At 45.9% G+C, this 13,361-nt stretch overlaps 1 protein-coding gene across 1 annotated transcript in view; it reads left to right on the top strand.

Moving 5' to 3' along the window:
• The first annotated feature begins 12,415 nt into the window (after positions 1–12,415).
• The window catches only part of LOC135548721 (protein turtle homolog B-like), a 183,708-nt gene continuing 182,762 nt past the window's right edge, over positions 12,416–13,361 (top strand). Inside the window, exon 1 of the mRNA XM_064978584.1 lies at positions 12,416–12,685. Coding sequence (XP_064834656.1) covers positions 12,622–12,685 — 64 coding nt within the window. The 5' untranslated portion in view covers positions 12,416–12,621. The remainder of the gene's footprint in view (positions 12,686–13,361) is intronic.

Below are 13,361 nucleotides of genomic sequence, written 5' to 3'. Positions count from 1 at the left end.
CACTGGGAGAGACAGGGAGTTCTTCCAGCGCCTCCAACAGCACAACCAGGGTCTCTTCTGAGCACCCCTTTTCCACCTGGTTCCAGTGGGATTCGTCTCTCCCTGCCCCAGGAGTACGATGGAGAGGCTGGGGCTGCCAGGGGTTCCTACTTCAACTGGAGCTATACCTGGCCACCGTCAACCCGGCTCCATCTGGCCGTGAGAGGATGTCCGCTCTCGTGTCATGCCTCACCGGGGAAAAAAAGCACTGGAGTGGGCCAACGCTGTGTGGAGAGAGGGAGATGCGGCGTTGGACCAGTTTGAGGAGTTCACCCGCCGTTTCCAGGCAATCTTCGACCACCCGCCCGAGGGTAGAGCGGCGGGTGAACGCATCTACCATCTGAGGCAGGAGACGAGGAGCGCCCAGGAGTTCGCACTGGAGTTTAGGACCCTGGCTGCCGGCGCGGCATAGAACAACAGAGCCCTGATCGACCATTAACACTGCAGTCTGCGCGAGGACGTCCGTTGGGAGCTGGCCTGCAGAGACATCACCCTCACGTTTGATTAGCTGGTGGACATGTCCATCCGGCTGGACAACCTGCTGGCTACTCGCGGACGTTCAGATCGGGGTCTGGTGGTTCCATCCTCTCGCACCCCCTCTCCGATACACATGGAGCTGGGTGAGGCGGTGCGCAGGGAGACTGGAGGGGGTTACCACTCGTGCACCATCGGTGGCTGCAGAGGTCACACTGCCGGTCGGTGCCGGGTTGGTTCCTCTAAGAATCGAGGCTGCAGGCAGGGCGCTCTGGCGTCACCCCAGGTGAGCCAGCACCATTCTTACCCAGAGCCCTCTGTTGCACAACTATTTGTGTTTGTCACTTTTCCCCACATTCCCAGCATAAGGCGCTCGTCGATTCAGGCGCGGCTGGGAATTTCATTAATAGAGCGTTAGCCCATAGTTTAGGGATGCCCATTGTTCCTGTGGATGTGCCTACCCCGTTCACGCCTTAGATAGTCGACCATTAGGGTCAGGGTTGATTAGGGAGGTCACCGCTCCTTTGGGCATGGTGACTCGGGGGCATCACACAGAGAGAATTAGTCTTTTCCTTATTGACTCTCCTGTGTTTCCCGTGGTGCTGGGCCTACCCTGGTTAGCTTGTCATAACCCCACTGTTTCTTGACCACAGAGGGCTCTCACGGGGTGGTCGTGAGAGTGCTCAGGTAGGTGTTTAGGGGTTTCCATTGGTGCTACTACGGTGGAGAGTCCAGACCAGGTCTCCACCGTGTGCATTCCCCCTGAATATGCTGATTTGGCTCTCGCCTTCTCCAAAAAGAAGGCGACTCAATTACCACCTCGTCGACGGGGCGATTGTGCGATAGATCTCCTGGTGGATGCTGCACTTCCCAGGAGTCATGTGTATCCCCTCTCACAGGCGGAGACGGAGGCTATGGAAACATATGTCTCTGAATCCCTGCGTCAGGGGTACATTCGGTCCCCCACTTCACCAACCTCCTCGAGTTTCATTGTTGTGAAGAAGAAGGAGGGTGGTCTGCGCTCGTGTATTGACTATCGGGGTCTGAATCAGATCACTGTGAGGAATAGTTACACGCTACCGCTCATAGGCACAGCAATAGAGTCAATGCACGGGGCGCACTTCTTCACTAAACTAGATCTCAGGAGCACTTACAACCTGGCGCGTATCCGAGAGGGAGACGAGTGGAAGACTGCTTTTAGTACCACCTCAGGGCATGGTATGAGTACCTCGTCATTCCGTACAGGATGATGAATGCGCAATCAGTCTTCCAAGCTTTTGTAGATGAGATTTTCAGGGTGTGGTGGTGTATATTGATGACACTTTGATATAGTCTTCTACACGCGCCAATCATGTGTCCCTGGTACGCAGGGTGCTTGGTTGCCTGTTGGAGCATGACCTGTACGTCAAGGCTGAGAAGTGCTTGTTCTTTCAACAGTTTGTCTCCTTCCTAGGGTATCGCATTTCCACCTCAGGGGTGGAGATGGACAGTGACCACATTTCAGCCATGCGTAATTGGCCGACTCCCACCACGGTAAAGAAGGTGCAGCGATTCTTAGGGTTTGCCAACTACTACTGGAGGTTTATCCGGGGTTTTGGTCAGGTAGCGGCTCCCATTACCTCACTGCTGAAGGGGGACCCGGTGCGCTTGCAGTGGTCAGTTGAGGCGGACAGGGCTTTTAGTCACCTGAGGGCTCTGTTTACCTCGGCTCCAGTGTTGGCCCATCCGGATCCCTCTTTGGCGTTCATAGTGGGAGTGAACATGTCCGAGGCTGGGATAGGAGCTGTACTCTCTCAGCGCTCGGGTACACAACCGAAGTTCCGCCCCTGTGCCTTCTTGTCGAAGGAGCCTAGCCCGGCAGAGCGAAACTATGATGTGGGGGACCGGGAGCTGTTGGCTGTCATCAAGGCGTTGAAGGCGTGAAGACATTGGCTTGAGGGGGCTAGACACCCTTTTCTCATCTGGACTGACCACCGCAATCTGGAGTACATCCGGGCGGCGAGGAGACTGAACCCTCGACAGACACATTGTCCCGGCTGTATGACACAGGAGCGGCCCATGGATCCCACTCCCATACTCCCTGCCTCTTGCCTGGTGGCGCGGGTAGTGGGGGAACTGGATGCGGACATTGAGTTGGCGTCACGTGCAGAGCCCGCTCCCCTCCAGTGCCCAGCTGGGCGTCTGTACGTTCCGTCTGCTGTCTGCGACCAGCTGATCTATTGGGCCCACACCTCACCCTCTGCTCATCCTGGGATTGGTCAGACAGTGCGCTGTCTTAGTGGGAAGTACTGGTGGCCCACTTTGGCTAAGGATATGAGGGTTTATGTTTCCTCCTGCTTGGTGTGCGCCCAGTGTAAGGCTCCTAGGCACCTGCCCAGAGGTTCCTGCCCTACCCGTTCCACAACGGCCGTGGTCGCACCTGTCGGTAGATTTCCTGACCGATCTTCCTCCTTCACAATGTAACACCACGATCCTGGTCGTTGTAGATAGTTTTTCTAAGTCCTGTCATCTCCTTCCTTTGCCCGGTCTCCCTACGGCCCTACAGACTACGGAGGCCCTGTTTACACATGCCTTCCAGCACTACGGGATGCCTGAGGATATCGTGTCTGATCGGAGTCCCCAGTTCACGTCAAGGGTCTGGAGGCCGTTCATGGAACGTCTGGGGGTCTCGGTCAGCCTTATCTCAGGTTTTCACCACGAGAGTAACGGGCAGGTGGAGAGAGTTAACCAGGATGTGGGTAGGTTTCTGAGGTCTTATTGCCAGGACCGGCCGGGGGAGTGGGCAGCGTTCGTGCCCTGAGCAGAGATGGCCCAGAACTCACTCCGCCACTCCTCCACTGGCCGCTCTCCCTTCCAGTGTGTAATGGGGTATCAGCCGGTTCTGGCTCCTTGGCATCAAAAGTCAGACCGAGGCTCCTGCGGTGGATGACTGGTTCCGGCACGTGGAGGAAACATGGGACGCCGCCCATGTCCATCTTCAGCGCGCCGTGCTGCGCCAGAAAGTTGGCGCAGACCGTCACCGCAGTGAGGCCCCGGTGTTCGAACTGGGGGACCGTGTCTGGTTCTCTGTCACGACTTCCGTCGAAGTTGGTCGCTCTCCTTGTTCTGCCGGTGTTAGTCGGTCGACGTCACCGACCTTCTAGCCATCGCTGATCCATTTTTAATTGGTTTTGTCTTGTCTTCCATCACACCTGGTTTCAATCCCATCAATTACATGTTGTGTATTTAACCCTCTGTTTCTCCTTATGTCTTTGTCAGTGATTGGTTGTTGTGTGTTTTGTGCAAATCATGTTCTGGTGTGTGACGGGTTTTGTACCCTTTTATATTATTTTTGTATATATTGGTTTTCGGAGTTTTTTAGCATTTATTAAACTGCTCCATTTATAACAAGTTCACACTCCTGTGCCTGACTTCCCTGCCACCAGCACGCACCCTTTACAGGCACAGGTCGGCCCTAACGGATCCCTTAGTGTGGATAAGTGACAGAGTCGTGCAAGAGACTCATTCGCTGTCCTTTTGAAATATGAAAACAGAACTTCGATCTATTGTACACGAAGAGACAAACGTTTTTCACATCTCCTCCTCCATAATTTTTTAATTGGCTCATTACCCATGGGGGCTTCGTAGATCTGTATTTGCAATGTATGTACTTATTAAAACCTTTACTTATTATATCGTAATGCTAACATGAAGGTCATCGTTTTAAGGTTTATGTTTGGAGATCTCATTTTACCAACATGGAACTTAGAGAAAATACTATGACGAAATGCCAAAGCAGTATGAATATGTTTAAGCTCCAACAGACATATAATGTTATGCAGGGTGAATATATCCAATACCTTGAAATCTCAGTGATGTATTTAATTTTTTTCAAATACAAACCTTTGTATAAATTGACCTGAAAAAGGTCTCCCATCTCAAGGGCAAAGTACTATACGTTTCTCTTCCCATGTGCGTGAAACTGTAGATTGGGGTTGAGGTGAGCAATCTGGATTGTCTGCTGGCTCTCTCCTCCTGGCCAGCCCAAAACCCAGGAGAGCAGAGGATCCAGCTGGCAAGAGGCCGTGGCGAGGTACCCCCACTCCCCTATGTCCCACTGCGGTGAGAGCACAGACTGAACAGCAGCTAACCCACACACACACAAGCACACACACAGACAGATACACAGATTCCAGGTCACACAAACACACACACACACACACAGACACACACACAGAGATTCCAGGTCACACACAAACACAACTATGGCATGGTGACACATGCCTATGACAAACACTGGGATTCATTTCCACTGAGCCTCCCTATGTGGAGAGCAAACATAAGACATGGCCTGATTTCTCATCCCCTGAACCTAGAGCCATATACAGTATATGGCTCATGGCTGACGCTTGAGTTTATGAGCAAGTACAAAACCTGGTCTGTGGATCCTGGACATTATTTATAATAAAGGGTTACATGGAGAAAATCGGACCTCTCTGAAATGAAAAAGGATGATCCTTCCTTTAGCAAAATATTTTGTTCTTAAACCCTCTTTGTACGCTTAAAAAAAGCAAGTGACCCTCCCCTATACCCAAAAGAATAATAAAACATAAAGTGGATAGCAGAGAACATGTTTACACTCACTTCTTCGACAGACCAGAGCCTTAGATATGCAGTTTTAGAAACTGTTCTTCGTCCTATAAGCATTACATGGCAACAAAGGAATGTTGATAGCATACAGGGCTGCGGGACAGAAGGTTGTGGGTTTGCAGACCACCTTGGACACATCAATATACTATATAGCCTAATAAGCAACTAATTATAAAACAGTGAGAAATATTGACATTTCATCAATTACAAATTACATGACCCTCCCTGGACTAGATAACAACAACAAAAAAACATTAAACCCTCCCCTTGAATAACATTTAAAAAGCATGACCCTCAACCATTTTCCTCCAGGTCCCCATAATGTACATTTCAATCCATCCCAAATGATGGGAGAGTATTGGTCCACACATTTGTTGTCTCCCATGTTCTGTCTCGTACGTTTACACACAAGGCTAAGCAGTCAGGCTGTAGTTACAGTCCAATTGAAAACAATGGCTCAGCTCACAGCCAAGCACTTGTAAGGAACACAATCTCCAAAGTATGACCGCTGAACTAGTGTCTGTTGAAGCGGCTCATATGTTTTGGGTCTTTTTGGCATTCCATTTTCAACACGCTTGGCTACGGCTGAATAGACTTGGATGTGAAGTTAGGACTTGAGCTGTGTTGTCCTGATGAATCGTGTCATTGTTTCAGGCTCTGTGTCTGGAGTTCTTGTTAACCATAATGTGCTGGGGGTTTGGGCTCACAGAGATTAAATTAAGGGCTGTAATATTACTGCTCTTACCTACAGGGTTGTCAGGGGAACGAGATTGTAGAGCGCCACTCAAAAAGAAAATGCTTTTTGCAAGTATTCTCCTCACTTCAACCTCATGCAGATACAATACAGAGACTTAGGCATGAGTGGAATAGCGAGAGTTGTGTTTTCATGGACTCCTCTATGTTTTTCAGGCTGTGTAACTGTACATCCTGAAGTAAAACCACCCCCAAAACAATGCTTTTTAACCTTGGCTATTGCAATACAATATTGCAATACCCCTAATGAACTGTTGGAATTGACCATCTCTCACTTTGGCAAATGCCAACCATGACCTGTGCATATGTATTATGACTATTCATATTATTATCTATGTCATCTATTTTTATAGCATATAATGATGATAAATAATGAGTATGACTGTTACTGGAGGTGGGATGCAAAAACATCAAGGGAACAGTTGAAGGCAAACTCATGACTAAAAAAAAATGTAAATTGAGGACGAGTTACAGATGTAGAATCTTAATTTGAACCCACTGTTGCAGGAGCACTTTCCTGCAATACAGGACTTTTTAAACAATTGTACAATGGTGCCAGAGGGGATGGCTGATGTTTTACGGGCTCTTAACCAACTGTGTAATTTTGTTAGTTTTTTCGCATTGTTTGTAACTTATTTTGTACATAATGTTGCTGCTACCGTCTCTTATAACCGAAAAGAGCTTCTGGACATTAGAACAGTGATTACTCACCTCGAACTGGACAAAGATTTCTTCTTTAATGAATCTGACGCAAAATATATACTGCTTTCCCGAGCAGGCACAAATCCCAGTCATTTACGCGAAGAAAAGTCAGAGATACCGGGGGGGTGCCTTCTTGGCGAGTGGGTAAACCACCACTACCCTCTGTCCTATCAGCCAACTTGCAATCACTGGAAAATAAACTGGATGATCTACGATCAAGACTATCCTACCAACGGGACATTAAAAACTGTAATATCTTATGTTTCACGAGTCATGGCTGAATGACGACACATAATATACAGAAAATAGAGCTGGCTGGGTTTTCCATGCATCAGCAGGGGGGTGGCAGCGTAGCCTAGTGGATAGACTGTTGGACTTGTAACCGGAAGGTTGCAAGCTCAAACCCCCGAGCTGACAAGGTACAAATCTGTCGCTCTGCCCCTGAACAGGCAGTTAACCCACTGTTCCTAGGCCGTCATTGAAAATAAGAATTTGTTCTGAACTGACTTGCCTGGTTAAATAAAGGTAAAATAAAATTTAAAAAAAGAGCAACTACATCTGGTAAGATGAGGGGCTGGTGTGTATTTGTCAATACAGCAGGTGCACAATGTCTAAAAAGTCTCAAGGCATTGCTCACATGAGGTAGAGTAACTCACGATAAACTGTAGACCTGTCAATCTGACACTATCGATCTGTATTATTCGTAGCTGTCTATTTACCACCACAAACCGATGCTGGCACTAGGAACGCACTCAAAGAGCTGCATAAAGCCATAAGCAAACAAGAAAATGCTTATCCAGAAGGGGTACTCCTAGTGGCCAGGGACTTTAATGCTGGCAAACTTAAATCTGTTTACCTAATTTTTTACCAGCATGTTACATGTGCAACCAGAGTGGGAAAAAACGAGTCCATATTTACTTCACACACAGAGACGCATTCCATTTGGCAAATCTGACCATAATTCCATCCTCCTGATTCCTGCTTACAAGCAAAAACTAAAGCAAGAAGTATCCGTGTCTCGCTTAATATGGAAGTGTTCAGATGACACGGATGCTACGCTACAGTCCTGTTTTGCTAGCACAGACTGGAATATGTTCCGGGATTCATCCAATGGCATTGAGGAGTATACCACCTCAGTCACTAATCCGGATGCTTATGTCCTCCAACAAACTATCAAACAGGCAAAGCATCAATACAGGACTAAGATTGAATCCTACTACACTGGCTTGTGGCAGGGCTTGCAAACTATTACAGACTACAAAGGGAAACCCAGCCGCGAGCTGTACAATGATGCGAGCCAACAAGACGAGCTAAATCCCTTTCATGCTTGCTTCAAGGCAAGCAACACTGAAGCATGCATGAGAGCACCAGCTGTTCCAGACGACTGTGTGATCACACTCTCTGTTGCCAATGTGAGCAAGACTTTTAAACAGGTCAACATTCATAAGGCTGCGGAGCCAAATGGATTACCAGGACGTGTACTCAGAGTATGCCCGACCCAACTGGCAAGTGTCTTCACTGACATTTTCAACTTCTCTCTGACCGAGTCTGTAATACCTACATGTTTCAAGCAGACCACCATAGTCCCTGTGCCCAAGAACACTAAGGTAACCTGCCTAAATGACTACCGACCCATTGCACTCACGTCAGTAGCCATGAAGTGCTTTGAAAGGCTGGTCATGGCTCACATCAACACCATCATCCCGGAAACCCTGGACCCACTCCAATTTGCATACCACCCCACCAGATCGACAGATGATGCAATCTCAATAGCACTCCACACTGCCCTTTCCCACCTGGACAAAATGAACACCTATGTGAGAATTCTGTTCATTGACTACAGCTCAGCATTTAACACCATATTGCCCATAAAGCTCATCACTAAGCGAATGACCCTGGAACTTAACACCTCCCTCTGCAACTGGATCTTGGACTTCCTGACGGGCCGCCCCCAGGTGGTAAAGGTAGGCACCAACACATCTGCCATGATGAACCTCAACACTGGGGCCCCTCAGGGGTGTGTGCTTATTCCCCTCCTGTAGTCCCTGTCCCCCCACAACTGAGTGGCCAAGCACGACTCCAACACCATCGTTATGTTTGCCTGACGACACAACAGTGGTAGGCCTGATCACCAACAACGATGAGACAGCCTATAGGGAGGTGGTCAGAGACCTGGCAGTGTGGTGCCAAGACAACAGCCTCACTCTCAATGTGAGCAAGACAAAGGAGCTGATTGTGGACTACAGGAAAAGATTAACCAAACAGGCCCCCATTAACATCGACGGGGCTGTACTGGACTGGGTCGAGAGTTTCAAGTTCCTTGGTGTCCACATCACCAACAAACTATCATGGTCCAAACACACCCGGCCAGTCGTGAAGCGGGCACGACAACACCTTTTCCCCCTTAGGAGACTGAAAAGATTTGGCATGGATCCTCAAATCCTCAAGAAGTTATATAGCTGCACCATCGAGAGCATACTGACTGGTTGCATCACCACCTGGTAAGGCAACTGCTCGGCATTCGGCCTTAAGGTGCTGTAGAGGGTAGTGTGTGCGGCCCAGTACATCACAGGACCTATATACAAGGCGGTGTCAGAGGAAGGCCCAAAAAATTCTCAGTCACCCAAGTCATGTTCTCTCTGCTACCGCATAGCATCCCAGAGCGCCAAATCTAGGTCCAAACGGCTCCATAACAGCTTCTACCCCAAAGCTATAAGACTGCTGAACAATAAATCAAATGGCCACCAGGAATATTTACATAGACACCCCCCCCCCCCCCTTTGTTTTTACACTGCTGCTACTCACCGTTTATTATCTATGCATAGTCACTTTACCCCTACTTATATGTATAAATTACTTTGAATAACCTGTACCCCTATACATTGACTCCGTATCGGTACCCCCTAAACTTAAGTTTACTTAGTCAATATTTTCTTAACTCTATTTCTTGAACTGCATTGATGGTTAAGGGCTTGTAAGTAAATACATTTTAATTTGATTAATTTGTAGTGTATTTGAGGTTTTAAAAGGCTTAATTTTCCCTTACGAAACATCTATCAACCCCTACAACAATGTCTATTAATTATAATCCGCATAATAATTCACATTTCCTGTTGTTGCAGGATTATTTTCCTGATGTGGCAAACTGGCTCAAATTAAGATCTGTCATCTGCAGACATAGCTCATTAGGCTACCAGCAGAGTATGAATCATTCCTTTAAAAGTTATGTCTTTGTATCTTGAGCTTGTTAAATTGCTTTATACTGTATAATCAATCACGGTGCGAAAATACATTTAACATTATGACATGTTTACATTTGTAACAGTACTCTGCTTGCTTTGTGTACAGTCAATCATCGACACGAACTCCAACGTGTAGCACCAGTCATGGAGATTTATTCCGATAGGAACAGCACAAAATTGCACGTCATGCAATGCACGCCTCACCATCCAACTCTGCACTCACGCACTGTACAAAATATATGAACCCCTCCCACCAGACAGAGTAAGTTGCTAGCTAGTACTGGCGGGAATTCTTTACAACAAAATGCACAACAAATATTCTCCAAAAAACGCTGCATCTTATGTGTGATGTTCGAATAACATTTACAAACAAATTCATATAAATTGTACATTTAAATCATCACTTGGGAGTATAAAAATCACTTTTGACAGACAGTGCTTTGCAACCAACAACTTACCGCTGGTTTGGTGCTTGTTCACTGGGACGTTTCTAACTGAAACATCCTTCCTCGTAAGCAAGCTACACAAACCAGCCAATAAGATGGCATGCTGAGTAGGTGAAGGCAAGACAAAACTAAAACCAAAAACCCATTGGCTTAACAATAAAGTGGCAAGGGGAATCACCATTATAACACATTGATTAGGCAACATATTTGAAAGGGCTGTAGTTGTATAGGCCAATACAAATGTGTTATATACTGTTATGCATTCAACTTTATTTGCAGAGTGCATTTTGATAACAAATAACTTTTGGGCCCAGCTCGTAGAAATAAACATTGAAGATGAGAGCTACAGTGCATTTTAAGTGTCACCTGAGTGCTGCCCAGCTGTAAAATGTCAAATAGAGGCTGGCATATGGAGCGTCAGAAAGCATTGGCAGTCCACCACTACTTCCATTAAAAACATTGGCTGAAATGGATTGCATAGCAAACCATTCCCACTGTAGGCCTCGTAGCTGTGGAAGAAAGATGCCACAATTACCACTGAAGTAATGTGTATTTAGGGATGATTTTGATTTGTTGTTTCCATAGAACTCCTTAGCAAATCATACACAAGAACCTTTCCTACTTATTGTTTTAAAAATTGTTAAATCCCAATTGTTTTTAAATGGTCTATTTTGTAGTTAAAATCCATCCATTGAACTAAACAAATATCCTTTACATGCTCTTATGATGGTATTTAAAACCTCATGAGTTAAAAAATAACAATTACTTCAGATTAGTTGGCACGTGCTAACGTTTCAAAGTGTGTTCTGCGTGTAGGCTACGTTAATGCCTTGTTCACACTGCAGGCCTTAATGCTCAAATCTGTTAGTAAACAACACGCTAATTAGCTACCACATGTTCTTGTCAAACTGTCAACAGAGTAGCTAGCAAGCAACACTTGAGGGCAAATAAATCAGATTTGACCATTCAGACACAAGTCACATAGCCAGGAATCAGATTTGTATCTGACTTTAAACCAACTACTAAGGTGGTTTGAAATGTGGCTTGAAATATCCTATTCCATGTGCTTTTTGGCTGTTCAGACTGCAGGGAAAAGAACAGATTCTAATCGGATATGCAAATAGGATTTGAGTCACTTCAAACTGCCAATGTGAACATGACTTAAAAGACTCCTGAAATATGCTGTCCACTTTGTTAACACATTAGGCTAGGTATGCATTCATAAAGCCTTTCTAACTGCCTACATAGGACATTAACCAATCGTATTGTACACACTATAGTGCCTATACATAACACTATCAAAAGCTCATCAAATACATGTTGTTATTACACCGATGGTTAATAACTTATTACAAAAGCTAATACTATGCCTGGTGGGATACATATTAATAGATATAAATAACTATCATCTTGTCAACGATGTATGGTTGGGCGCAATGACAATTCGAACAATGGAAAAGAGAACTATCCTCAGAAAACATAAACCTACGAGATCAACTATAGAGACTCTTCTTCACGGTCGTGTGGGCAGCCAGCATCGCCGGGCGTCGGTTTATTCTTTACACTAACATTAAGGCTAGATCCGGATGTTGCATTTCGTTTGATGGCAATATTACATGTGTCGGTCCATGTTGGAAATAATCAATATTCCTGAACACCAAGTATCATTAGAAACTATTTTAATTTATGGCTCGTTCAATAACGGATCACCGGTAGGTTAAATATTATAAAGTACCCTATGCAGGATCGCTCACGTACACGGGTGTATGCGCTCGCGCTCAGGTTGCACCTGCAAGATGGCTCAAAGTGTTTTTGCATAAAGTCCTGTGAAGCTAGAATACATATTTGATTATCCTAATTTGTGACTGCAATTAGGGTTTGAGATGGGTCCTTGTAACGAAGATGTCATTGCGGCTCCGATGCAACTTCACGCTCCAACTCACCTTGAAACAGGGCTTGTCTGGTTGTGCCTCCAAAGCGACAGTGGAGAAACCAATCCACGCCCCAAAGCCTCCTACACTCACCAATGAAAAGAGTGCGGAGGCGGATCTAAAATCTAAATTGTCATGCCTGGTTTCATGTTGGATTTACCATCTGACGTCGTCTGCTCTCCTCTCACTGGTGCAGGTGCTCTGTCTCAGCGAGAGAGGATGCGAAGGAGAGCAGGGGAGGGATAAAGCGAAGGGCGCCGGTGAAAAAGTGTGCAGGGCATGATTTAAAGGATATCAACCGCAGCAGATAGCGCGTTTATCGACCCGGGGACTCAGCAATGAAAGGTTTATTGAAAGGGGCACTTTGAGATATGATGAGGTTTCTTTCTGGTTGGCAATAGTACTATGATTTGGTATGTGGCCACTTTGATAGCAAGTGTATTCAGCACCCGAGGAACGGCAGCTCAAGGTGAGTTGAAGTGCAATATTTTATATTGCTTCCTGCTCAAGTTTTATTGTGGCTATGTTTACTAGGCTATATGGCTTTCGGATCATTGCTTGTTTGCCTGTTCACAAATGTCTAACAAAAGTAGGCAACATTTAGTTTATTCAATTTGGTTTATTCAATTGTGTTTGAATTGCTTGCACCTGTTTCAAAGTGTAATGATAAGACGAGCACAAATTCGGAGGAAAAGTAATAAAAATGCATTTTATTATGAAGAATATCCACCCCATGCCCTGTATCGACATTGGAATAAGGGGTGGATAATAAGACATTAAGAGCACTAATCCTGATTTACTACTGTATCTAATAATACGGGTTGGGAATGGATTGTCATGCTGCTATAAACTAATTTGAATAACCTTTAGGTAGCTGCAGAGGCGCGTGCCAAACACCATCCTGATTCTCAGTAGTGCTGTTAGCTATATTCCTGACTCGACAATAGCTTTTTGTATGTTTAAAAACGCAACTCAAATTCTTAGTGGTTTTGTAAATGGTTCGTTTGTGTTATACCTTAAGCACTTGTCGTAGAGTTTTCTTTTGACACTCTACTTTCTTGATCACGAAACGCAGGCCTACTTATATGTTTGTGCCTCCAACTATGGTTATACATAGTGTCATGCAATACAGGTGAGGTGATCAA

This window comes from Oncorhynchus masou, chromosome 11 (assembly GCF_036934945.1).
Source record: "Oncorhynchus masou masou isolate Uvic2021 chromosome 11, UVic_Omas_1.1, whole genome shotgun sequence".
NCBI lineage: Eukaryota > Metazoa > Chordata > Actinopteri > Salmoniformes > Salmonidae > Oncorhynchus > Oncorhynchus masou.
The sequence above is the reverse complement of the archived record's forward strand: the minus strand, read 5'-3'. Positions and strand labels throughout refer to the sequence as shown.